The following is a 26,350-nucleotide window of genomic DNA, read 5'->3' as shown; positions in this document are numbered from 1 at the left end:
ATTTTTTAAACATTTACAAATCCTAATACATTATCAATTTACTACAGATATTAGACATTGAAACTGTAGAGATCTAATTGGTTTTTATTCAGACTTAAATATACATTGATATACATCAAGATCGAAACAAAATCAGTCACATCCATTTCAGATTTAATATACAATTGGTTAGCTATTATTCTAAATAATAGATATTTATTTACGGTCATTTTCGATTATCAACACAGCCACTTTTTTCTGGTTCACAGTATAAATATTAAAACCAAAATATCTTAACAATCAACACATAGATATAGAATATGTCAAATTCCGATCAACTATTGCAATACTCTTACATCACGTGACTGACATTTGATGGACATTCAGTTTTCAAGAACCTTATTTGTTAGGGAAATTTATTGGACTGACGTTAGGTCAAAAACTTATCCTAAAATCCGAGACAATGATTTTTATTTCACTGCAATGCATTATGTGGCACATACATTTTAGCTTACGATACGTTAATAAAAGGCACTGAGATTGTAGGAAATTTTAAATGCAGTGAACAAGCAAATATACTTATATATATATATCGAAGTGGTAAGATCGTTTGCCCTTAAAAAAATAACATAATAAATCTCGATTGTGTTGAAAAATAAATGGGGGATAGAACTTCCGAATAAATGGGATTTAGTAAAACCCATGTTTTTATCAAGCAACGTTAGATATGTATATTCGCCGATATGTTATCCCTAATCAGTCTGCTGGTTATAACGTTAACAATAATACTCGAGACAAATACATGTATGATGTTAATTTACATTAAAATAAAATTAATATACTGTACTTTCAATCCTTGACAATTACTAAGGTAAAAAATATCGATACCTGTACGTATTATATTATAACCCGAAGCTTATTGTTTCTACATACCATCCGATTTATCAAACAGTGCAATTGTGTACATTAACTGATCCAATAATAGGAAGAAACAGCCTTAGAGCGTCGCTAGCTGGCGCCGAACAGGCTGTTGTTTTACAATGTGTAGCCAAGAATGCGGTCTTCGCTCTCGGCCCTGTTTGACCCAGAATTTTAGACCTTCCATACATACGAATTTTACACAAAAACAGGATTGTCAAAATAATTCAATGAAGTTCCGCCTTTGAGGTTATATACAATAGTGTGTGATTTAATCAAATGGCGCATTGCGATTGGTTTTGGAATAACCCGAGCGTATAGTACAGCGCTCTATTATGAAGTTCACCTTTAAAAAAACATAATAACATTTGTAAACAAATACATTTTTACTAATATTAAGCAGTAAAATTATAAATCAAATGTTTGATACATATTAACTGACTCGAGTTAGTGAAAATATACATAGCTTCACTGGTAATACACGTTCACATATTGATTATTTTTGACACGTGTTTTTGGCATGAATATTTGCAATATATTTGACAAAAACAACCCCTAAAAGTGTATGTGTGAAATGTTGTTGAAATTTAATTCTTCTATTTTGAATATCCGTATAAATTGATCGATATACAGCATCGGAACTGTTGACATTTGAACGCCATCTATTAAATGTTACCAATGTTTTGGGTCACCTGTATACAAACGATCGTTTAATTTGAAGCAGTATATTGCCTGCGGTTTAAATTTAGATTAAAAAACGATCTGTCTAGAAACTCTAGATTAGAATGATCAATGTGCGCGTGTTTGTTTTTATAACATATGTATTATATGATAATCTGATCAATTTTTGTCTGCGGAATGACCCACTTTTACTAATGCGGATGATGCATGCGCCAATCAAAATTCAACAGATGTTTTGATTGCATTCGATATTGATTTAAACTATCTTAAAATTAATTAGCTTATACACTGAAAAGTAACTAAAAAAACTCAACTCAAATTTCTGTTCAGTGGGCTTGCTACCATTGAGGTCTTTTGACCAATATAAAACTAAAAACGACAAATATATTTATGATCTGTAGGTAAATGGCGATCTAATAATTAATAATTTTTGCTTCTCGATAATAATAACATAATCAGTAAAGTGAGAAGATCAATCAAGTGTACGACTTTAATTTTAAATTATTAAAATATATATTATACACTAATACAGTCAAAAAGTCTGAGTGTTGCCAGTCGAATTTTTTGCTTTGCACCGAAATGATGTTCGCTTACAGAGCTTTTCAACTTGATTTTTCAATGTTATTTTTGTAAACAAATATTTGTCGATGTCGATATTGAATTTCTTGCCTCTGACTGTTATTATAATGATCATTTCGTTATAATATTAGTGTTTTTCCAATTTTAATAATTATTCTTTACACATTTTTACATGTACACTAAGTGTACATCACTGAAACGCGCGATTTTTTTGCACTGTAAAGACAAGCATTTTTACGGTTTCACTTTAAATAGCTTTAATTCACAATTCCCATGCTAATAAATGAGGCACGATGACAGTTGTGTAATATGTCAGTAATTGAACGTTTCTCTCATGGTCAATCTTATGTCGCTATATCAAAAGCTATAAAACTTTATGTACGGACAGATGAAAATAATTCAAGAAAAAGATACAATGTTACTAGCGAACTAACAGAGTACAAAATCAAAAGTAATACACGTGTATGCTCAATAATCATAATCATTGATTGACTGTAAAAAAAACAATTTTTAATTAAATTCAAGCTGAGCACAAATTCTAGCTCTATTTTATTTTTCTATCTTCCACCTATAAAGTCATTACTTTATTAACATAGCAATGTTGTTATTTTAGACACTGATGGGGACGCTTCAAGTGGGGACGGCATCGGAATGGCGGCAACCCCCGTTGGTGCCAACGGGCCAGGATCTGCCGGCGAAGGACGCGCCGTAGCTGAGCTACTCTTGCCTCAATATACCCTGCTGACCGGCGGGCGCTCCCGCGATGGCTGCCCCCTCATCACGTTCCCCGACAACTCCAACTTCCACATGCTGGCTGTTCAAGAGTACCAAAGATTATTGTTATACCTCACTTCAGTTCCTTCGTGAGTGTTACGTTTAACCATAGTCAATAACGCGCTGATATACTATTGATTATAATGGAATAAGATTTTTTTATAGTCTTCAAGAGGCGGACCTGGGCTTCCATTTAATTATAGATAGAAGAAAAGACCGGTGGAACTCCGTTAAAACTGTTCTTATAAGAATATCAGTAAGTCACTTAATGGGATAAACATGAATATTGTTACAAAAAGAAATGTTAATATCTTCATTATTGTCTTGTTGCTACAAGTTGTTTTTTATTTTAAATTTGAGACCTTAACCTTGTGAAACAATTGTAATGTCTATTTGATTTGCATTAAATTAAATAGTATATTTGTTTTTGTAGCAACTCATATAAATCACATTTACTATTAAAATATTAAACAATTCTTTAACGCCTATCTATATTTTTAGGAGTATTTTCCTGGAATTATTCACGCCGTTTACGTATTAAGACCGGCTGGATTTCTACAAAAAGCCATTTCGGAAGTTAGCAGTAAGCTGTTCAAAGAGGAGTTTAAGTTTAAAGTTATTGTTTGCTCCACCATTGACGAGTTGTATGATCATGTCGATAAAACACAATTGACTGCTGATCTAGGCGGAGAACTTGCATATTCTCATCCAGAATGGATTCAACAGAGAATCGTGAGTATTCATTTATTAAGTAAAAAAATAATACAATAATGTTTAATACATTTTTCATTTTTTATAGACCATGATTCCACTTGAAATTCCTGATCCTTACATTCCTAAGCTTGTTGAAGAAACCACTGAAAATCCTGACACTCCTGATATTTTAGAAGAACCTATCACACCTTTGAAAGACCGTCCTTTTTCCATGTTCTCGCTTAAATCAATTAGAAACTCTCTTGATTTTGATGATGTTCTTACTGCACTCCTGGGAATTAAATAAATCAACTTGTAAATTTAGTTTTTCAATAGTCGAAAAACTGATAATTGGGATTTATTATATAGACTTATTAGATGCTATGTATGTAAAATCAGTTGACTTGATGTATTAAGTAATAATCAGATATTCAATTTTTCAATTTAATTAAAACATGTTCTTTGTAGTGAGTAATAGTCAGATTTAAAAAATCTGAATTTAAGAGTGAAATTTAAAGAATGACATCTAAAATGTTTTACATTTCTTAGAAATAATCAATTTACTTCAAATGAAGAATTTTATTTTTCAAAAAGGAGAAATTGTGCCTATATATTTAATAAAATTGAGAATTATATAACTGTATGCAGAAAGATTTATAATACTTAGAATTTTACGTTTTCACTAATAAAATTTATATATTGATTTTAAAATAATTTTTAACATTAAGAATTCTATTAGTGAAATTTCATGAAATATGCAAAAATATAATATGCTCTAAAATTTCTGCCGTGCTTAGTCAGTCGCCCCGAGGGGCGGTACCTGTATGTGTAAATACACAGGGCAGTATTGGTTTTTTGTTCTTGAGGTATTGTTGTAAAGATTATTATCTAATCGCTGCTTTCATTATTGTTATAGTTATATGTTTTATTTATTATAACCCGTACTGTATTCTAAATGTATTTTTTTAAATTCTATCTATTTCTAAAATTAATTCTTGTTTATTTATTTAAAAATAAAAATATTTGTTTTATTTTAATCCTGCTCTCAGCGATTACAAGAATTCTTTGTGTTTTTTTTGTGCAGTGATTCTTTAAAAAAAATATAGTAAATATAAAAAACCAGCTTTAATTTTTTTCAATCTGTACTTCAAAGTCATAAAAATACATGATTAACATATTTAAATATTTTATTAACGAAAATGTCAAATTTATTATTGTCTAAATATATTTATTGATTAAAAATAAGCATTTTAAAATTTTAACAGGCACTTGAAAAGTTCTCTGGAATGATGCGCGAAGTATCGAACCACCTTGACAACTTCATGAGAGATATAGTTGACTGCGATTTAGGCAATGATCCACAACAAACTAAAGATCTTCTTGAATCGCAAGGAAATGAGTAATGACCACAATTTTAAAACTAATATTTATTTATAAATACAATGTACTAACATAATAATTAACATTAATAGATATGGATCTTTAAAAGAAGAAATATTAGCAGCAGCTAACCACGGAGAACAGTTATTAGGCGACTTGAAGAAAGAAAATCAACCTGAAAATTCCATAGGACACATTGCGGCAATTGAAAGGTAATCTTTAATTAATTTGACTCGATTTAGATGTGTATAAATATTGTGATGATGTTATTTAATCCTTGCGCACTGATTATGAAGACAACAGTGGACTTCTACAATCCGCCTGTGGCGTTGTAGAATCTGAACAATTTTTTTATTGCATTCATACTTATATATATCGCTGCTTCTGTACTATTACTAATATAAAATATATTTTTAGATTATTAGTACAATTAGAAGAAACTGAGCGACAATTTGATGAATTTTGGCAGAGGCATTCGTCGAAATTGAACCACTGGCTTCAGTTCAGGACGTTCTTACTGGATTTCAAAGAATTACAGGTGAGTTATCAATTGTCTTTTGAATTCATAATCGGACGAAATAGAAAATCTTTTCCACTATCAATAGACATTTCGTCATCTGAAATTAATAATTGATTCTGATTCCTTTTCGGAGTCGGTTGAAATAAAAATTGTGGCGATGTTTCATTTTGGAATCGGTTCGTCACCATCTGAGCTAAATTATGATTCCTATTCTCTTCCAAATCATCAGTGTTGTTGATATGAAACGAGTTACGCTTCTGGCAGTCTAATTGATACTGAAGCTTTTGTATCTTCCGGTTCTTTTCTTCTAACTTGGCAGCGTATTCTTCGGCTTGTCTCTTCTGCTTATTATACTCGTCTTGCAATGATTCTATCTTATTTTTACTGTTTTGCAATTCGGCTTTGATCTTTTTAACATTCAATATGTGCGCCTCTTCCAAAGCTTTGAGTCTATCTCTAGCGTGTTTCCCAACATTCTCTTGGTATCTCGTTTCCTCGTCAATTTGATATGACCAAAAAGATATTGCTCTCATTGCTATATCCATTACTATATCGGGCTTCATTCCGGCCAATACTATCGATTTGAACGCTTCATGTGGGTTGAGATCTGCTTGAACTACGTCAAACTTGCCTGTTAATTGTGTGTTACAAGCTGGACATTGCAACGTTTCTATAGATCTTCTAGTGAATTCGCTTGCACCATGCTCTTCGCAAAATGCGTGAGAGCAACTCGTCACCCAAGCAGTTAAAGATAAACCTTTTCGGCATTTTTTATAATTACAAACCATACCCACGGACATTGTTTGTTTTTATATAATTCGAGTTTCTATGGCAACAATAATTTGAACATAAAACATTTGACTATTGTTTTTATTTTTAAGGTTGTTTTGGATGCTCATATGAAAACGGCTTGCGATATGACCGAAGTTGGTGAAACTGCTTCTAGAGTGGATATTCTTATTAAAGAAACAAATGCTTTTGAAAAGAAGTGTTCATTCGATTTAGCAAGAGCAGAAGAAATCATAGAAGTTGGTTAGTAATTTATATTTTTTTAATACTATTTTTTTTATTATATATTGCACACTTTATAAAGATCATTTTTTTAGGTGAATGTTTGATGCGTAATCCTCTAAGTGCCGTTGACAGTATACAATCAAAATGTGAAGAATTACGTAGAACGAACAATTTGTTACAAGATAAAATTGAAAGGCGACATTTACTTTTAACAAAATCTAGAGAATTGATGGATCGGATTGATAAAGTAAGTACTTTGCTATTAAAGGGAAGAAGTATGATTAATCTAGAACCAAAACATACAAAATTCTTTTAATAAAATATAATATAAGAATAAACTTATACTAAATTTTAAAACAGAATCTTTTTGAAAGGCTTGTAAAAAATTAAAAGGAAGCTTGCCTTTTAATCATATTATTTAGTAAAAATCGAAATTCAGCTCCAGTTTATAAAAAGAAATAAAAAACCTAATTACTTATTTTAATTCCATGTTTTGAAAAACTTATAAATTTTCTGGCTATCCAGTTTATTATTGTTTTCGCATTACCATTAAAAAATAAGTGAGGGAGAGAGAATTTTAATACAATTTTTCAAGTGCTTTAAGACTTTATCTGAGGGTTTCGAATTATTTCGTACAACAAAATTAAAATAATATAGTTATATAAGTTACAAAGCACAAAGTACAAAAGTATTGATTGAAAAAATGCTGGCACAAAATAAACACAGTGAAACCCAATAAATTTCTGTATCCCCCCCACAGAGGTTTCTGTTTTAAGATGTATCATTCATTGGTGACCTATTAAAAACTCCTCGTAAAACCATATTTTTAACGGATTGTGTAAAAAAAATATGATTTTATAAAATAGCTTGATTTTTAGAAAATATCTTTACATCTATTTTCTTCAAAAGAATAATGAGCTCAAATTATATTGTATTTGAAAGGATTTACAGAATAAGAAATATTATTTTTGCTCCCTTAAAGAAGCAGAAATACATAAAATAAAAAATCAGTTATACGAGTATGAGTAAGTGTATATATGTTTATACAAAATTAAAGTCTATATATAAAATGTTGGTACATAATATAAAGTATGGTATATAATAATTATCCTATTATTGTCTATATTATATTTTTCAAGTATTAATATAAATTAGATGGGTTCTAATATTTGTTTAAACATATTTGAAAACTATTGCATATATGAAATCTAAAATCAATATCAGACATGTCCAATATTTATTTTCTATTTACAAGGAACGTAAAATAAAACTCTTAAAATCAAACAATTTGATATTTAACGACTTAAACAATACATATTTTGAGCACAATCATTGTTATATTATACAACAAAAAATCTCGATCAATCTTTTGTAGTATAAATGATTATTGTCATTTTTTTTATATTTTAGGCGAATCTTTGGTGTACAGCCGGCGTAGAAATGCTAACCGTCAATGGAACTGTAACCGCTAATCCTGCAGCCGAACTCACCAACTTAGAAACATACACTCAAGCTGCTCATCATTTCGGATTAACAGCTCCGAATGAATTCAGAGAAGCCTTGATGAAATCTGCGACGCAAGAGACAAAAGCTCTTGTGACACAAGTGAGTTACAGTCATATTCTTAATTGGATCTTATTATAAAACATATATTGATTTACAAATTATGATAGGTATTGCAACGAGTAGACGATGTGTGGTTGATGCTTGGCGCTCGCCGCCAGTCGCTTCAGAAAGCTATGGTACGACCTCCCAGACCTGTACAACAGGTGAATCCTCAAGCCCCTGCACCTCCTGCCCAACAAGACTCTGTAACTAACAATATTACCAAACCTAAGGTATTGTTAAATAATATTTTATGTTATATTTTCTATTTTTTTATGTGTCACAATGTTTTTTTTGGTGTTCTTGTAAACCTTTTTCTACATGCATGATTGTAAATTGTATACAACCTTGAAAAGTTCAATGAGTTGGTACGTTATAAAAAAATGTATGTGTAGGCTGAAGTATATGTGGGCGGTTATGATACGTACATTTCTAACAACATCTGTATGATGCTCTCTTACAGTTATGGTAGCCCACATCCTTAAATGACATGATTGGAGATTTTTGGATCGATCAAATTGAGGGTATTGCATGTAGATCGTATTAGATTATTTTTTTTATTCGTTGAGTAACGGATAATTTATATAGAGTTAAATTAAATAAAAATGTAAGAATTGCTAGTGCATTAAATTATACTTTTTACATTTTTACAAAAAAAGTGTCATTGACTAAGGCATAGTTAAATTATATTTTCTAAAATTGCTTGCTCAGAGCCTTAACAAGATAATAGCAGAATTAAAAATGTATTAGATGACACAGAAAAGAAAATTCTGAAAAAAAGATAAATTCAGTTCCTTATCAAAAATATTTTACTTAGTTCTATAATGGTTATATGATGAAAGCTTTTTATTTAGTCTTGTAATGGTTATAGTATGAAAATTACATGTTTTCAATTCTTATTTTGTGGTAAAAAGAAGCGTTTTAAATTTTTTTAATGTAAATATTAGCATTAGTGTTTTAATGTTTTTGTTATAAAAACCATTCATTTAATTTAGTTTGTATTATAAATACATACATATTGAAGAAATAAAACACTAGTGACATACCGGTTGCAGAGGCTCACTCCGGCGTAGTCGATCCTCTGGAAGACATAGAGGCTCTTGGATGTCCCTGTAGGAGCTTATATCCGTAGATGCAGTCACTGTTAGCCCCTCTTTGGAGGTATTGTCTGTTTGAGCCCGACCAGCCAAGATTACTCCCTTGGGCTGTGGTCGGCGAGACACGCTCGTGTCGGTGTCCTCAGTACGACGAAGTGTCTGACTGTGAGGAGTGCCTAGATCTGCAGATGCAGCTCATAAAGCTGAAGTCTTAGTGGGTGCCGATAGGGGTAGGATTCTAAAGGGTTGCTTAGATTTGGGTCTGACCGACCAAATTCGAAAATTCAAACCATCTGTGGTTTGAATTTTCCAAGGACAAAAGCTTGGCCAAGGGTGGCCTGCTTTTATGCTTTCAATGGGCTGTCGGGATCAATAATTAAACAACTTTTCTATTTACAATTATAGGGATTAATTCATACTATTAATCATAAAAAAATCGTTAAAATCAAACACCGTGAGAAACCACTTAGCGGATTAAGTCGCAAGGTACGCGCCATAAATCAGAAAAAGGATTCATATATCCGCTGCCTTGAAAAGATATAACCCATAATTTTGGATTTATCCTCAAAACGAATGTTTCTTACCTTACTTTAGCGGCAATGACAATTTGGTTAAAAAAAACTCACCACCCTTCTGTAATTGGTCATTCCACCTAAAAAGAGGTGGACAACAAAATCTACCATGGAAGGGGCCATTGATATAAATACTAGAATTTAGGAAACTATGAAGAACACTCCCTCAGACATTTCGTCTAAGAACTACCTCTCAGATATTTTCTCTGTCACTACTGGCATCCACATCAGAATTCAAGGCACCGGATCTATAAGAGTTCTCCAACTTGGACTACAACCGAGAGGAGACCAACTTAACTTCAGATAAGCGAAGGCCGCAGAAGCCGCTGCTTTTCTCTTTGCATTAGTCTTAACCAAGTAAACCCTTGTACACTAAACCTCGGAAAGGAGGTCCGACAAGCCAAGGATTTAAATTCCCGGCGACAGGCCAACAAAAACAAGTACGCTGCCCTCTATGCTCTGGTTGACGACTTACAATCCACTATTGATGACTAAAAATCGTCGTTATCTCTGGCGCCTTGCGGAGGAATGATGTTTCTCGGAATCTCAATATCTTTCGAAAAGCCTTAATTGTGATTTCTCTTTCTTTGAAGTGGTTCCGAAAAAATCGTTATTTATTCCTTATATTTTTTAATGTATAATAAGATGAAGAGTAAAAATTAGTTGATATTTGCTGAATTATTTTAAACATAATTTATCAAAGTGTGTATAGTCGATTAGAAATAAATATTTTTTAATTATTCATTTTAAATTTAACATAAATCTAAAAATATATCTTCTACAATATTTTTATTGCAATGGTAAACAAATAATTTTATTCGATAAAATTATCATAATTTTTATAGATGTCACTAATTTCAACGCAATTTATAGAAAAATAAATTAGTAATTGTATTTTATCAGTAGATAAATTAATAGCTACGTGGAAAAATAAAATTTATAAATTTACACCGAAAGTATTTACATTCTATATTCGAGACTCAAAAATTTAATCATAAATATGTGATATCCATAATCATATTTATATTATTTAAGAATAAAATGTACTAAACCATTATACCATAAAATGCAATTTGTCTGATTTTAAAAAAAATATAAATGTCACATACATATTATAGAAAAACTAGCGAGAAAATATGTTTTATTTTTCTTTATTAAAAAATGTGTATAACGTCACACAAGTGCTCTTTTTAGACTAAGTAATTCCATTGGTTATAACGTATAACCCAGATTAACGTTTATATAATATCCCTCAATTTAAATGCAAATATAAGTACGCTAAGCATTTTATACTAAATGCTAATTTGTTTTGATGTTGGAGATTATTTATATCCATTCACGGTGTGCTGAATATTCAGCACACTTCGACGAACAATATTTTTATCCATTATCACTGAACTGTTCACTCGATTTACCCACATATCTTTAGTTTGTGTGTAAGATAATTAATTTTAAAAGGTCTCATTGTTCCACGATTGACATTTCGCTGCCATTTTAGAGCGCTTTTCAGTGGGAGTGTACCCATCGCCCAATACCATTATTTTATAAGCAATTAGAAACGGTACTGTATCTCCATTATTGCCGTGATATAATATTTTTTTGTCTCGATTATAACCTGCGACGGTTATTGCTCATAGTTTATGTAATAGCCATGTTTTCACGACCATAATCACAGCATAGATAAGTCATCGAACTCTGTAAAACAAACGATCTGTTCGATACTTTAAAATTTCATGTAAAACAAGCATCTAACTAAATACCATGAAAACATTTGTTCAAAATGTACCGGTACTTATTTTTTTCAGCATTTATGTTGTATGCTTTACTCGACTAGATAAAATCTACGTACCTAACTGTATAACCACATAGTGGTACGTTGCATACAAATGCGCATTTTTTCTGTAATAAAATGTAAGATAACTCATATCTGCCGTATGTCGCCGTTTGGTAATTGACTTAAATTACATATCCATCGCAAATATGTTCCATAATAATGATGCGCGATCGATTATAGTGTTGGTAAAAAAATATGCCGTACGTAATTATTATGCTCAGTTAATTCGGTCGAGTAGATCTAGTAGACTATTGCTAAAAAAATGGTATTAAAATTGAACCGTACTTAGATAATATATTATGGTAATAATATATGAATATTTTTTGTAGCTTACTATATAGATTAGAAACCTGTCTGAATATCCGCGATTATTTAGAGAATGAATTTTCTTTCTCCGCTCATTTTAAGGTTATATCTAAAGTTTATCACTGCTATATTGAGATGTGAAGTAATTGAGAAATTTGAAATTTACGCTATTAATTTGCAAGTACGATTCAATACAGAAATAATTCAAATTATACATGTGGGATCCAGAAGGTAAAGTTGAAGTTGGATCCTTGCATTTATTAAATAGATTGCTTCTTATATAAATATTTATTATATCTTCTTTTCCGTGCGTAAAATAGTGTGTTGATATATTCAAGCTTCTAAATTTATATTATGTTTCATAATAAACACGCGAATAATTTCACTATTTTGATTTTTTGTTTAGAATTTAAAATTACTGCTGCACTTAAAACGCGTATTTACAAAGTTGATTATAAATAAATAATGCGCATCAACCAATGTAGGTATTTCAAAATTTGTATCATCTTAATCCCAGTTTCGTTACAAATTAAATTAGATTTGATCTGCTGATCCACTACTAGCTCCAATCAATCGCTTGTTTTATAATTAATCAAAATACTATTTATCGATGCTTTCATGTGGGCTTCAAAAACAGGGGCAAAATCCATTTTTTCGTCGATTAAAAATTCTGATTTATTTACGTACAAACCGTTTGCGTTCCATGATATTATTTTCTGTCGATAGCGGCGCGCGTTTAAATTATAATCGAGTCATTTACATTTTTGACAAGAAATGAGTAATATTTAAGTTAATTTAAAGTTGTATTTCAATTAATGTTTTAATTAAATTTTAATTAAATATATAAGGGGATTTGGGAATTCTCTTGTTTAATGACTGGGTGTTTTATTTTCATATTTTTTCATTGGTTTTATTATTCGGATTTTAAGACAGTCTTTGTCTACCTGCACATTTTAAATTTTATTACCACAATGATAATCGGTGATTTCTTGCGCTTTTAACGCAAATGTACTGCGGCGTGTCCATAAAATTGATAGTGATGGCATCGTAGGATAATTTTTTATTTATTTTGTTTATATCATAATTTTATTTTTAAATTCTCTTCAAAAACAAGGAGAACTTCGCTTTACTTGGATTCCAGCCAATGGAACCATACATGAAGTACCCTATCGTACAGAACACGAATCACCAATAAATTATTCAAGTTACACGCGCTTCGCATAACGAAGCTGAGCATTCTTGACGCCTTATCGCAAATTTTGGCGATGTGCATAAAACATCTCCACCGTAGCTCCAACTTTACTCCCAAGTCATCAACTTAAAATACCTTCACCTTAACTGTAAGAGAATTTCGAAAGGTGGACGGTTGTCGATCGACCGAGAGATTTTGTAAAGAGAGCGAATCCGAATTTATGCGAATACAGTTTCAGGTCATAAGAATATAATAAATATTCCAGTTATTAAATGCTGTATGTATGTCGTTGATAGAGATAAAAAATAGCAGGAGATCCAGATTGGATCCCTGCGGTACTCCAGATGAGTGAAATACCCATCGAAGCGACGATTGCTATAGCTCATATACTGACGGCGGAATATTTAAAATAAACTCCCTCCTTTTCCTTAAATATAACTTTTAAGAAAGTATTCTATGAATGCCGTGATTCTATTTATATATATAAGTCCGTCCGTTTGATTAATTTCAAATTGTCAATTGAAACATCTTTTAACGGTTTAAGATGTTGAATGTAGTCCTGTTTAATTATACTTTATTTCATCTGAGTTTTATTAATTGTATTATAAACGTTGTAAACAATTAATTATAGCGCAATATATCTTAGATATGGATAATTAATGTACATTTTATTTTTAATAGGCCTAACACAATAAACAAAGTATACAATTATATAACAGATTTCCGACCAAAATTAGATTATAGTCTAAAAAATCACAGTAAAACAACAATTTAATCAATTAACTATAATTGTAACGAGCTCAAAGCGGGCGTGAGACTACGCCTAAGAAAATTCACCTTTCCTAGGAAATTTATCTTCTTCTTCTTCTTCTGGTAATTGCGTAAAAAATGTAGCACGTTAGATAATGGACGAACTTTTTAATTAAAATTTTAATGGCTTGCAATTAACACACCGGATTAAATTATTAAAATAATTCATGCTAAAGTCAAAATATAGCATTTTGCAGCACCAGCAGTGAACCGCAAATTTGCTCGGTGAACAATACGTGAATAGGAAAACGGGTAATAAGGTGAACGCGGTGCTTAATGGGTAAATGGTGCGTAGCAGTAGGCGATATATCATCATCATAATATTCGCATTTGAAAAGAAAACGCAGCGCCATTATAAAATTGCGGTCTTATGTTATAAAATATGCGATGTAAATGTTTATAATGTGATTGGGCATCACAACCGCATTGTTACTCGTCATATTATCAATGTTCTTGACATTCATTGATAATGTGACGAGTAACATCACGATACAGTTGAAATGCGGTTATAGCCTTATAATTTAATAGAGAAAGCATTCATTCGACTGATGTAAATAGTCGAGTTAAAAATGTAATTTGATTATGATGTAAATATTAATTTGATTCTCTGAAAATATAATTAGCCGAATGGTTAACTTTTAGTCCTAATAATTACGTTGTACAGTAAAGACTCGTTTCGATTCAAATTCGATTATCAACGTCCATGTTCGGTTAGAGGTCGAACATCACACAATATTACGGTCTCAAGCTCGAGGGTAAGAGTTGCAATGATGAGCCTGTGTAGCGAATACCATAATTGAGCTGCATTAATACTATTCAGCGATCAACAACTCTGACGTCGATTGACTTATTTATTTTTGACGGTTCGGTTACTATTTGACATTGATAGGATTATTAGGTGTACTGTAAATACGACAGGCTGGGGATAAAAAAATGCATGTAATTGTGTATAATGATTGAGTTTTTTAAACGGACTTATGATGTGTGTAGAAATACGGTAAAGCAGCATGAATCGTATTTGATAATATTTAATAGGAATGGGTTATTTAAATTACACTTGTGAAGATTTCATAATTTTAGGTTCATGTTTTGTATTCGACATGATTGTATTTCACTTCGAGAATAATGACTTAAGTTCAGAATGTTTTCTGTTGTTGTTGAATTCTAAACTTGTGAATACCAGTGTGATTGTTACCTGAAGTTTAAATTATACTGTGCACATATGTAATTTTAAATTTACATATAAAGCTTTTTTGTGTTTGGAAATTTAACATACTTTATCGTATATGCAAAAATATTTTTTGTAGTTATTTAACAGTTATTATTTATTAAATTCGAATTTATTCTCCAGTTGTTAAATGTGTTAGATACATGCTTTGAATATATGTATATTATAGTTATTCAGAATAAGTTATCTCTAATAATTTTACACTCAAATATTTTAGGCTTACGAATTTAAATTAATATTTTAATATATTTACCCATAGTCTTCTTTAACTGAAAAATCAATATTGTAATATATTTAATATTTTATTTTGTAGTGTTACCAAACTGATTAATTAATATGACGGAATATGAAAAAAAATATTCGAGTTGAAAAAACTATCCATGAATAGAGGATTATAAATACATTATTCCAGTGCCTTTAAAATTTTGTGTTACTGTGCCCTGTATTTTAAGAAAAAAATCTTGGCACCCCCCTGATTTCATCAAATTATTGAGACACATTTTTAAATAGTAAAAATATGTTTTCCTTTAAAGATTAAAAAAAATATGATGTATTTATGGTCCTTCCGTAAATTTAAATCACCAAATTAAAAAAAAATAAACTCAGTAAGCGAGTTCAAATTTTCCTTTCTTGTGATTTTCATTAGGGAAATTCGCAAAAAATAGTTTCAAAGAATCACAATTGCAGGAGATAGCCAACGCACTTCACAATGGTATATAGAAGCCGTTAGGAGGGGGAGGGGACAAATTCCCGGGGCTCGTTCTCCTTGAGGGGCCCAACTCTGATAAAAAAAATTTGAAAACAGACCTTAAATAATGAATTGAGATGTACCTATATTCAGGTATAAGTTCCTTTAGCCATTTTTTTAATTTTTATTATACAAGCAATAAAATAAGCGGAATATTGCCTTCAAAAGCATCCACTTTTTAGGTAGTACTTTCACAATAAACATTATTATTCAAAGGGACAGATTGTAGTTTTTTTACGCGCTCCGTTTGTGTTAAAATTTGTTTGCAAATTATTGCTTTATGAACGTTTAAAAATATTATACATGATAGAAAATATTCAACGAATGTAAATTAGTAGCAGTAAATTTAGGTATTCGATCTCAAAATTCAGATCGAATTTTTTTTGACACGAGATTTGCTCTATGAAGCATTTAGTGCCTCCAGATAACTTTAGATGCTTTATTTTTAACTAATGCTTAAAGACCTGCCATTGACTACGAATCCAATGCAGTCGTTTTCATAAAAAAAATTGAATTACATTAATACTTTAATTGGACATTGCTTTTCCAGAAATTGTGTTGCATAATGACTGAGCTCTTTTATATTCTTAAATATTAATTTCTGTAACATAGCGAATATATGCAATTAAATAAGAATTTCTAGCTACAAATGTTGTCTTATTACGAATTTAGAAATACGCAGTCGAAAAAATATCTGATCGCCAAGATCTACACATGTCATCAATTATTCTTTTAATTGTATCATCAGCAAGATATCTGTTTTACATATATTATCAATAGTTGCTAGCTAAACGAGCTTTTCTTCTATTGTATGTCTTTTTTTTACATTTTGCGGTTCTGTATGCACTTGATACAATGCTAGCAATGAATTTGATAGGACAGAAACTATTTTTTGCATAATTGATTTGGTTTATTAAATTCGTCTAATTTTCTTTAAAAAATTACATGGATTTTCCAGGTATTTAAAATGCATAGTTGCAATGATCCGTTTTAGTTTACATTATTTTGTGGAAGGTCCACCTAGCTTCGCAGTTAACGTTAAGGTCGGTAAAATTTAATTATGTTAATAATGTCATATATGTATATTTATTATAAAAATTAATTTTAATTAACGATAACTCGGTTAATTTAAAATATGGGACTTTTAATTATTTTCTTAATTATAACGCCATTTATTATAAAGTAGGCTAATGTTTTATTATGTAATAAAATGTGCAAAGACATGATTCTTAAACCGTTAAAATATTGAGTGCGATTATTTAGTGGGAGGTTTACGATGTTTCTTTATTAGATAATATAATTTTATAAGGTCAATCCGAAGTTAAGCATTTAAACCGGTTGCATTCGAGTGCTAATCAGTTATATAATAAACTAAAATAATATTTCAACATTCCATTAGATTTATGGATCTTAAGTTTAGTTGTAATTAAAATAAAAATAATGAATAATTAATATAGAAAATCTTCAGAATCTTATTTTCCACATATTGTATCATAGTGTGTATGCCACTATTATTGAATTTGACAAGAATATTATATCCTGTGTTTTAATTACATTAACGATTATCAGCTTTTGCCATTGAATTAAATTATCTAATGTTTTAAATAGTTTCGATTAAGCAAACGATTAAACACTTCTATATACATAGTAATATTGCGAAATAGTTGGCAACTGCTCTCATAACAGGACCGTCTCGATATTGCTTCATGTTTGGGTTAACATTCTTGCAACGAGAACTAAACTGTTTGCGGTCGGACCAGTTCCTTTGTGTAACCGGTAATATTCTCATCCCTCATCCCGTTTGCCCTTTAATGACTCACGCTGATGAAAGAGTGAATAAACCATGCATTACAAAAATATTTATAAGTTTTACGTATAAGGCGAAATCGGTTGGATTTTTTCGTCGCAGAGAAAATGTTAATTGAGCTGGTGTCTTTATATGTCTACTATAATATTTACAGTTGTGCTAGGAAGTTGTAAGCAAGTTCATATAAGAGTGTTTTTTAATTATCATTATTTTTAAATAAACTTAGAGTTATGTGGTATTTGGCCGGTACACACGATTATTCTTAGTTCAAATTTTTGTCGAAGTCAAATAAAAAATCGAGTTGGAGTCTAGTGATTTTGGGTGACTGCTTGTCATAAACAAATCGGTTAGTCAAACTGCTTATTTTGTCGGGCTTTTAATGCCTGAACTACACTCTCTGAAAGTTGGCCAAGGTTGGCAAAGGACGGAGAATATAGTGGGTTACTTCGGTAGAGTTCGGTTCTACCCGCTCTAAAATCTCTCGGAAGTTATCCGAGACTACCGAGAACGGGAGGTAAAGTTGGGGTAATTCAGTCGACTTGGCCAGCTTCGAGCGCTTCCGAACATTGTCGGCATTATTTTCCGAGTCAAAGGGACCGAAGTCGGAGCTGCTCTTTCGAGCGCGAGCGGTGAGATAATTCCCCTTTCGCTCTCTCGCGTGTTAAGTGACGAGAGTGAGAGAGATAATGATATGGTGTTTCGCAAACTGAGATAGAACGAGTAACTCTGTTCAATTTCAGTATGCGCGTAGGCGTCCTATGGTTAACACGCACGTCGAGCGCTGCATCGTGGTCACGTGGTCAAGTTATAATACCACATGCTTATCGGGGACTTCAACAGACTCTTACTGACATCTTTGAATATTTTAGGGCAACAAAAAAGATTAATTCTATTTTTAATAGTATATTCTTTTAGCAGATATCGTTATTATATTATTTTTTTCATATAAAATTAAATAATTAAAAAATAATTATTGGTATTTGATTTCGTTTCGAATATCCTTATGTATTTTCCTACATCGGTTTATATAAATGTCACACCATAACGAATTCTTATTTAGAATCGATGGCGACAAATTCTAGGATAGTCACAGATGTGGTGTTCGTATACTGAAGTATCATTTTTATGCCTTATGGCATTTTGCAAAAGCCGACAAAGATTTTGCGTAAATTTAATATTTACGACCGAAAAGTTTTCACTGATATTGTATTGGTGAGTGCCCACACAAACTTTTATAATTATCAGTAGCGTAATTTTAATAATATGACAATTTAAAAATTGCGATTATTTGGCACTTTTCTCGATCGCGCGCAAATATGCTGGCTGTACGTGACAGAAGCCGCCGTCCGGACTTCATTCACGGCCGCTGTCCGGACGGCATGTGAAATTTGCGACAGTGTGGTCTTCAGTTGTAACTTCGGTTTGGATAACTTCCAGAGAGTGTAGTGTAGGCATAAGAGTCGTCTCGATTGTGAGTTCAGTTGTCAGTTAATCTCTAATACACCAAAAGATAAATAGTATTGTGAATTAATATATATTTTTATTGGAAAAGTTATTAATTATAGTGTGTTACATTTGCTAATAAGGTATATGGAAGTGCATTGTAAAAATAAAATATAAAATCAGTTATTTTCTATTTTTCAATTTTTATAAACGCTCGTAATTTTATTAGCGTAGTTTCTTAAAATATATTACAAAATTGCATTGATGACTTTAAGTAATATAACAAACGCGCGAATGAAATTGAAATAATTATACATTTTGTTAAAAAAAACATGCTCCCCAAGATTTAAAAAAATGTTTGAAACACTAACGATTAGATTTTTTACACCTTTCTAAAAAATAAAATAAAAAGTTGGCTATAAGACGTAGGTTACCCTCCGCAAAAAAATATTTACGGTTAAGTAAGTACATAATTAAATAATTAACGTTGGTGCCGGTTGGACGAGGCGCCAACCAGCACATCCTTCCTCCTTCCTACCGCTGCTACATCAGTCAGTGTTACCAGTGTAGCTGCAGTGTGGGATAAATAAATCACCCCCCACAGTACTCCTCTCCTAGCAATGTATTATAATATTGGTGGCGAAATAAATCATCCCTCACATTACATTAGTAAAGTATTTGTTTACATGCAATAGAGAGTACATAAAATAATTATAAACGTATTTTGAACAATTTTAAAAAATTACTTTTTTGAGATTTTTTTTGATGAATTACGGTTTTTTAACTTATCTTATGTTTTCGGGAAAAATTACTTTTTTAAGCTCACATTGATTTTACATGCAAATTATTGGTTTTTTGAATAGCTGTGATAATTGGAAAAAAAGTGTCTAAAAATTACTATTAAAAATATAATTTATTAATTTAAGAAGTAGTAATCTCATCCTAAATGTTTTGTATGTCTTGTTGTATTTTATAAAGAATTATTTATTGAAATTCACACATCGATTATAACGAGTATGAGGAAAATCGGTCGTGATTCTCGAAAACGTTCCGGAAGCCAAAACTGGAATTCCTCGAGTATAGTTTGATTGTTTACACCACCCTTTAGTATTTTAAAGAAATGCTTAAGGACATACAACTTTCTGCGTAAACTCTTAAAGTTCGTAAAAGAAAGACACTGGAGGGATACAACAATAAAATAACGGAATATGTGTATGTATTCGTCCGACTATAAGGAAACATTTTAATAAAATGTATACAATATAAAATTCCTAGTATTTTAACTAGAATAAAAATATTAGATATGATAATTACATGTGTATACACAATATATGTAAATTTGAAATAATATTATGATACAACTAGCGATTCTCAAACTTCTTAATTTTCACATCGGCACCAGATGTTAGAAATGTTAATCGATCAAGTTTCTTTATACGTCTAATGTTTACAGTTGCGATAGGAAATCATATTTTTTGCCTCAACGAGATTTGCAGCCATGTCTCAACAGCAGATTCTTCTACCTATAAATGCCAGCAGATTGCGCATATTTAGTTAAAGCATCAAATGCGTATAAAAATGGGTCGTACCTAATATGGTAAACCATTTGAACTGTGCCTATACCGTGCGACTAATCAAGGCTGTTGTCGCATAACATTTGACACGGTTTGTCGCCCGTGTCACGGTTTACTCTCACTCCTCGTGAAAGTATACGACTATTCAATAAATCGGGTCTTTGTATAAACGAAAGGAATTTTGATAAGGAAGCACTTACACGGTGTTTCTCACAATCTTTATTTCATACAATTGATACAATAATGCCGTTGCGCAACGGACGAATGGGAAAATTTATACACGTTTGTTGTTATTGTAATTAGTCTTAATTTTGGAAGCGTCAGACGTAACTTTGCTGGCGAAATAATGCAAACATTCATCACGCCTAAATACACTTGACGACCGTCACGGTTTGACTTTAACCGTGACCAATGAACGTCTAAGTGTTTACGTAGTTTGGGAAAAAATCTTTCACGATAAACCGTTAACAATCTGATATGAGTAGAATGAGCTAAATTAACATTCACTGCATGCATGGACTGTTATAATTTAGCAAATGAGAGGCATTATCTCCTAACGATGGTCATTACTGGAATGCACGAGAATGAAGTGAGATAGAGACTAAAATAATAATTTTCCTTGTTTAAATATCATTCCAATGAACGCATTGTCAGGATGATAATTTTTAGAGGTTCCGCTTCACTTCCATTTGTGGATCGTCAGCCTTTCACATTTGGCGTATGATAATCAAAACGTTTTTGGCGTGTTTTAAGGTTAACGTGCTTTGCATTAGTGATATTTTTGGATGTGGGTGTAGCGTGGGCTCATGAGAGACAAAAAGCTTTCGATGGATCAGATCTTTGATTCAATGATGTTATATAATATGAAGATAAAGAAAATATCGTTTAATAGAATGATTCCATACTTGATCCATATTTATTATATTTTTATTAATTATTGTGTTTAACAATTGCAGATATATATTTTTAAGTGTTAATTGATATGAATTAGCCGGTCTGATTCAATAGCTCTAAAGAGGTAATCTAAAGAAAATTTTGGTATACTTACATGCTAGCTGGTCCAACTCGCCATTAAAATATTGATACTGTCACGTAATTTATTTCTAACTGAAATCGTACCTGTTATCATAAACTAACGAAGAGCTAAACTAATCTAACTTAAACGATGAATATAAAATTTAAATAACTTTCCCAAAGATGCATTAACCTAATCTTAAATTATTATACAGTCTAATGTTAACATTATTCGTTATCGGACTACGACGATAAATGGCTAGCACGTCTTTAAGAATATCAATGAATTCTTATAAACGATCAATGCATTGTTTTCATATGATTTTTTTATAACTGTTTCAAATTTAATAAAAACTGTTGAAATGCAATAATCATACTATTATTTTAGTTTATATAAACTATACTCTTCGATTAGTTAAAATAGTATTTCGATTTTATATATTATGTATGGCCCTGATAATGAAATATTTTACTTATCTGTTTCAGGGTGATAGAGATTATATTTTAATTAGGAATTTTTTTGATTGATAGATATATAGAAATGTTAAGTTGCTAATGTCTTATAAACTTTCAAAAATCTTTTTATATTGTTCACATTATATTTACAAGTAACACAAAAAGTTAAGAAGGAATGAAAATAATTTTTCTTTAACATCGACTTGACCTTATAGCTATTTCGGAGATTTTTCTTATTTTAATTGATAGAACCGTTAATTGCGAATAAATCTATATATTTTTATGTTATTTACTTTTATTTTTAAAATTAATTTATATTGACAATAAAAGTTAACTCTATATTTGTATTTCATTATATAACGCACTTTAACTGCATTCTTTACTTTCTCAATGATTTATTGCCAGTCCATAGCAAGGTCAGTGTTTCTTAGTCGTTTCGCTTCATTTGATTTTCTAATCGTGTGCAATGTATACATAAGTATTTCTGATATTGATATAATATATGTTTCTACATCTACATATATAACTAATTAGGGAATATCACAAGTTTCTTTATTTTAATTTTATTTTTATCCAACTGTTTTCTGTTGTGTTGTAGTTCTAGCAACTTGTTATAGATTTATTTCACTTTGAACCAATTCCCAAAATTAATAATCATATTTTAAAAACATTGTAAAACAATGTCAGAAAAATTATAGATCTTCTCTAGTTTAACATATGTTTATATTTATTCATATATACAATTTAATGCTAATTTACATAACATGACTATTATTAAATACAAGTATAATATAACAGTATTAGAAGTTAATATTTGCTATCAATTACTTTTTATCACCGCTGGCATTTTTCATGTTAGGGGCGTGCCATATTGATGTAAATACAATAATTTTTAATCTTTGAGTGAGACAGTTAAACCAGTCCGTTTTATGTGTTATGTAAAAATGTGTTGGTTACGTAATAACATTCATGAGTGTGTGCATTAACCTTAATTTCAACTAGCTTTGGCGGCTCTAATTAACGAATTATATTCAAGTATTGAGATGTGAAAACGGTAACTTTCGTTAAACGATGATATAATAATTGTTATGGGATATAATGTTACGAGTGTGTAGTAATAAACGGTAATTTGAGCAATTGTATGGTAGTCTCCGTGTGAATTTGTGGTATTGGAAGTGTTCTTGTGTGAAATCGATTTATTTCGGTGCATCGGAAGATAATAAAAAAACTTGTAAGAGCACATAGACATAAAACGATTGTATCATAACGGTTCAATGTTGATGGTTTAGTCGGTAAATGTAAATAAAATTAAAATAAAAAATCAAGACAATAAGAGAAATTTTGTATTAAAGTTAATCATTTTAAAAGCTAAAAAAATGGTAAAAGTTTCGCAAGCTAACTGGCAATTACGTTTCAATTCATCAACAAACGTTACGGTTCAATAGATAAAGTACAAAAAACGTGACACAAATTTACGATATCATTTAATAGTATTAATAATTAATGTTAATAAAACAATAATTATTATAATAACAAGTATATATCAGGATTATTGCTTAAATTATATACACATATATTCACAGTTTGGATCGACTGCTTCAGCAGCATAATAGATCTACCAACTCGACTGGATGACTAGTAGCTTCTTCTTTTTTCATTGTCCTGCCAATTCAGAATAATGAATAAGCTACCTAAGTCCTGTAAAAATTATATCGATATAGATTACATATTTTAATTAAAACCATCGCCAATTCATTGGTCGCTAACATTTTTGGCACAATAGCCAACAGCCGTTGGTCACACAGTCTCGTTTCCATAAACGGTCTCGTTCTCAAAACCAGCTCCTCCGCTTGAGAAAAGTGAGATACCAACCAACTCTTAGCAAATACACATATATGCACTCATACAGATGGAATCTGGTGGCGTGGGTTTCTGAACACATTTTCATGCTCGCCGATTGAATAGTTGAATTTCCAACGCTTCCTAACCAGTTTAGTGCCCTGCAGTTCGTAGAAATCGCGTACCAGTGCTAAAACGGATTTGTTATCTACCTACAATACACACGTAGGGCTAGAAGTACCTTCGAATTACGGCGAAGGCTTCACATGTAAGGTGTGTTTGTGTACCAAGCTCAAAGGTGTCATGGTCAATTTAGAGTAAATTAATTAGTGAAGCATGTGCAGAAGATTTCATAAATGTCATGAGAGGTGCGAGTGCGATGATTGATGATTAAATTAAAATTTTCATCTAATCTTTAGACGTTGATATATAGATGACCTTTAAATAAAATACTAGGCCAACATTAAAAGATAGGCTAAACTAAATATTGTAAATAGTATTGTCGATAAATTGGTGTTGTATTGCCGTTTAAAAACCAGTGAAAATAACTATTGTATAAATGTCAACTAGTTAGTCACTATAAATTTTTACCCTCAAACATATAAAACGTTAATCGCTTTGCAGGTTTCGAATCGGTTTTACAGAACAAATGTCCGGCCACCTGAGACGTTGTTCTTTAATATACTTGACGACATCAGGCTTCTGATAAAACTCGCATACTTCCTTGTTTTATTATACCAACGACGCAAATTACCGTCCTAAAAATAGCCCCAAAATCTTCTTAAAGATCCTTTGCTTGAAAGTCTGCAACTACTGAGTGTTCTTATCTCAAGCCCGTATACTAGGACTGAACTTAATAATCTTCTTCTGAATATACAGGTGCTTTTGAAGTGTCTACAAGCCAAAGAAACACCTGGTTACTGAAATTATTTTCCTGCAATTGTCGGCACTGACATATTTTTTTGCAAGCTTTTCCTTCGGATACAGTTTGTCTTTTCTATTAAAAATCTTGGCCTTCGTGTTATTTATCCAAGCTATTTTTGAGTACAGTACTGAGTCGTTTCTTATACGCTTAGTCTACTAAATCATTATTTCCACATTTCAAAAGCCTCAGATATATTTATACTCAGGCCACAAGTATAATAATACTGACCATATACAACAGTGCAACATTTGCTGTCAGAATAAAACGAGACACGTACAACATGTAATGCTTTACATTATTATAACAGAGAACTGGATCATCGTTTAAAAGAACAAAGTTCAATAGGATGATGATTTGTTATAATGGACGCAAATATTCGAAGGATCAGAATGGATCTACTTCGATTGACTACAAAGTGTCGAGTTACGAAGGAATTTTGGTTTTCCATATTTATACCCAACTCATATAAAAAAATTGAAAACAACAGCTTTTGATGTTTTACATTTTTAATATAAAAATAAAAACACTGTAAAAAGCCCCCCATACATTTTTACAATCTGACGATTCCCACGCGGAGCCGTTTCTTCTCATCTGATTATTAATTTTATTTTTAAATTACCAAAGCAAAAATAAAGCTGATTATAGTATTTGAGAAAATCGTCAACATTTTTATACCGTTTATACATATTCTTAACCTCAATAATCTTCCAAGAAAACATGCATATTTTTAAACATTAGGCACTGACTCACCCTTTCTTATGCAGCGATATGAAAAATGCAGCTGTTGTAAAACATTTACAAATATTAGTACAAATTTGATTTTTTTGCAAAAAAGGCTCTGAAAATTTTCTAAAATCAGCAATTTTCGCGAGAAATTAAAATTATCGATTTTTCATTTTTCTCGAAAATAAACGTTAATTCTGACCATCTCATGTTGTTCTATTATTTCATCATTCGCAGTTACATACATGTTTCTTTCGTAGTACCAATCCATATCAATATATATATATGCATCTCAATAGAGGAGCAGCCTTTGGTTATATTATATATTTTTATATATATTATAGTAAACATATGGAAAGTATTAAGCTACAATAATTATTTTTATAATCAAAGCCCAACGCCGATTTGTTATTAATCATTAGTCTAATTTTCTGCAAATTTTATCATTTCACTACAATGAAAAAAATACTCAGAACTAATTTGTAATCACACTTTAATACCTAATTATAATACACTAATGCTTAATGTATATTTAATTAGTTACAGTGTATTGGTCACTAGATTTTAAAATGCTCATTATCGATTCACAAATTTCCAAAAAGTGATTGGTATTAAATATTATATTTTTAAGCTTTTTTT

The 26,350-nt window shown here is 30.9% G+C and overlaps 2 protein-coding genes across 8 annotated transcripts in view; one reads left to right on the top strand and one right to left on the bottom strand.

Annotated features, from left to right (window-relative positions):
- LOC148237818 (guanine nucleotide exchange factor DBS-like) overlaps positions 1 to 26,350 on the top strand; it is an 88,604-nt gene that overhangs the window by 29,304 nt on the left and 32,950 nt on the right. For 4 of the 7 annotated variants that reach the window (XR_015812382.1, XM_088204688.1, XM_088204698.1 and 1 more), the window contains exons 2-11: positions 2,771 to 3,020; positions 3,097 to 3,187; positions 3,433 to 3,663; positions 4,890 to 5,023; positions 5,097 to 5,216; positions 5,422 to 5,542; positions 6,406 to 6,556; positions 6,631 to 6,785; positions 7,949 to 8,143; positions 8,212 to 8,376. Coding sequence is in view for 5 of the 7 variants with exons in the window: in XM_088204688.1 (XP_088060814.1) it covers positions 2,771 to 3,020; positions 3,097 to 3,187; positions 3,433 to 3,663; positions 4,890 to 5,023; positions 5,097 to 5,216; positions 5,422 to 5,542; positions 6,406 to 6,556; positions 6,631 to 6,785; positions 7,949 to 8,143; positions 8,212 to 8,376 (1,613 nt within the window). In the remaining 2 variants the exon portion in view is untranslated. Of the gene's footprint in view, positions 1 to 2,770; positions 3,021 to 3,084; positions 3,188 to 3,432; positions 3,664 to 4,889; positions 5,024 to 5,096; positions 5,217 to 5,421; positions 5,543 to 6,405; positions 6,557 to 6,630; positions 6,786 to 7,948; positions 8,144 to 8,211; positions 8,377 to 26,350 lie in introns of all 7 variants that reach the window. The other 3 variants (XR_015812379.1, XM_088204679.1, XM_088204709.1) reach the window with 1 other exon arrangement.
- On the bottom strand, positions 5,551 to 6,324 carry LOC148237819 (E3 ubiquitin-protein ligase CCNB1IP1-like). Its single transcript, XM_088181299.1, has one exon. The coding sequence runs from the start codon at positions 6,322 to 6,324 to the stop codon at positions 5,551 to 5,553; it is 774 nt and encodes a 257-aa protein (XP_088037425.1).

Source organism: Plectrocnemia conspersa, unplaced genomic scaffold (genome assembly GCF_051122295.1).
Source record: "Plectrocnemia conspersa isolate PC_06_02 unplaced genomic scaffold, ASM5112229v1 ptg000002l, whole genome shotgun sequence".
NCBI classification, from domain to species: Eukaryota; Metazoa; Arthropoda; class Insecta; order Trichoptera; family Polycentropodidae; genus Plectrocnemia; species Plectrocnemia conspersa.
The sequence above is the reverse complement of the archived record's forward strand: the minus strand, read 5'-3'. Positions and strand labels throughout refer to the sequence as shown.

What these genes read in the sequence shown, in the direction of transcription:
- LOC148237819 (XM_088181299.1), bottom strand. Translation starts at nt 6,324, where the DNA reads ATGTCCGTGGGTATGGTTTGTAATTATAAAAAATGCCGAAAAGGTTTA.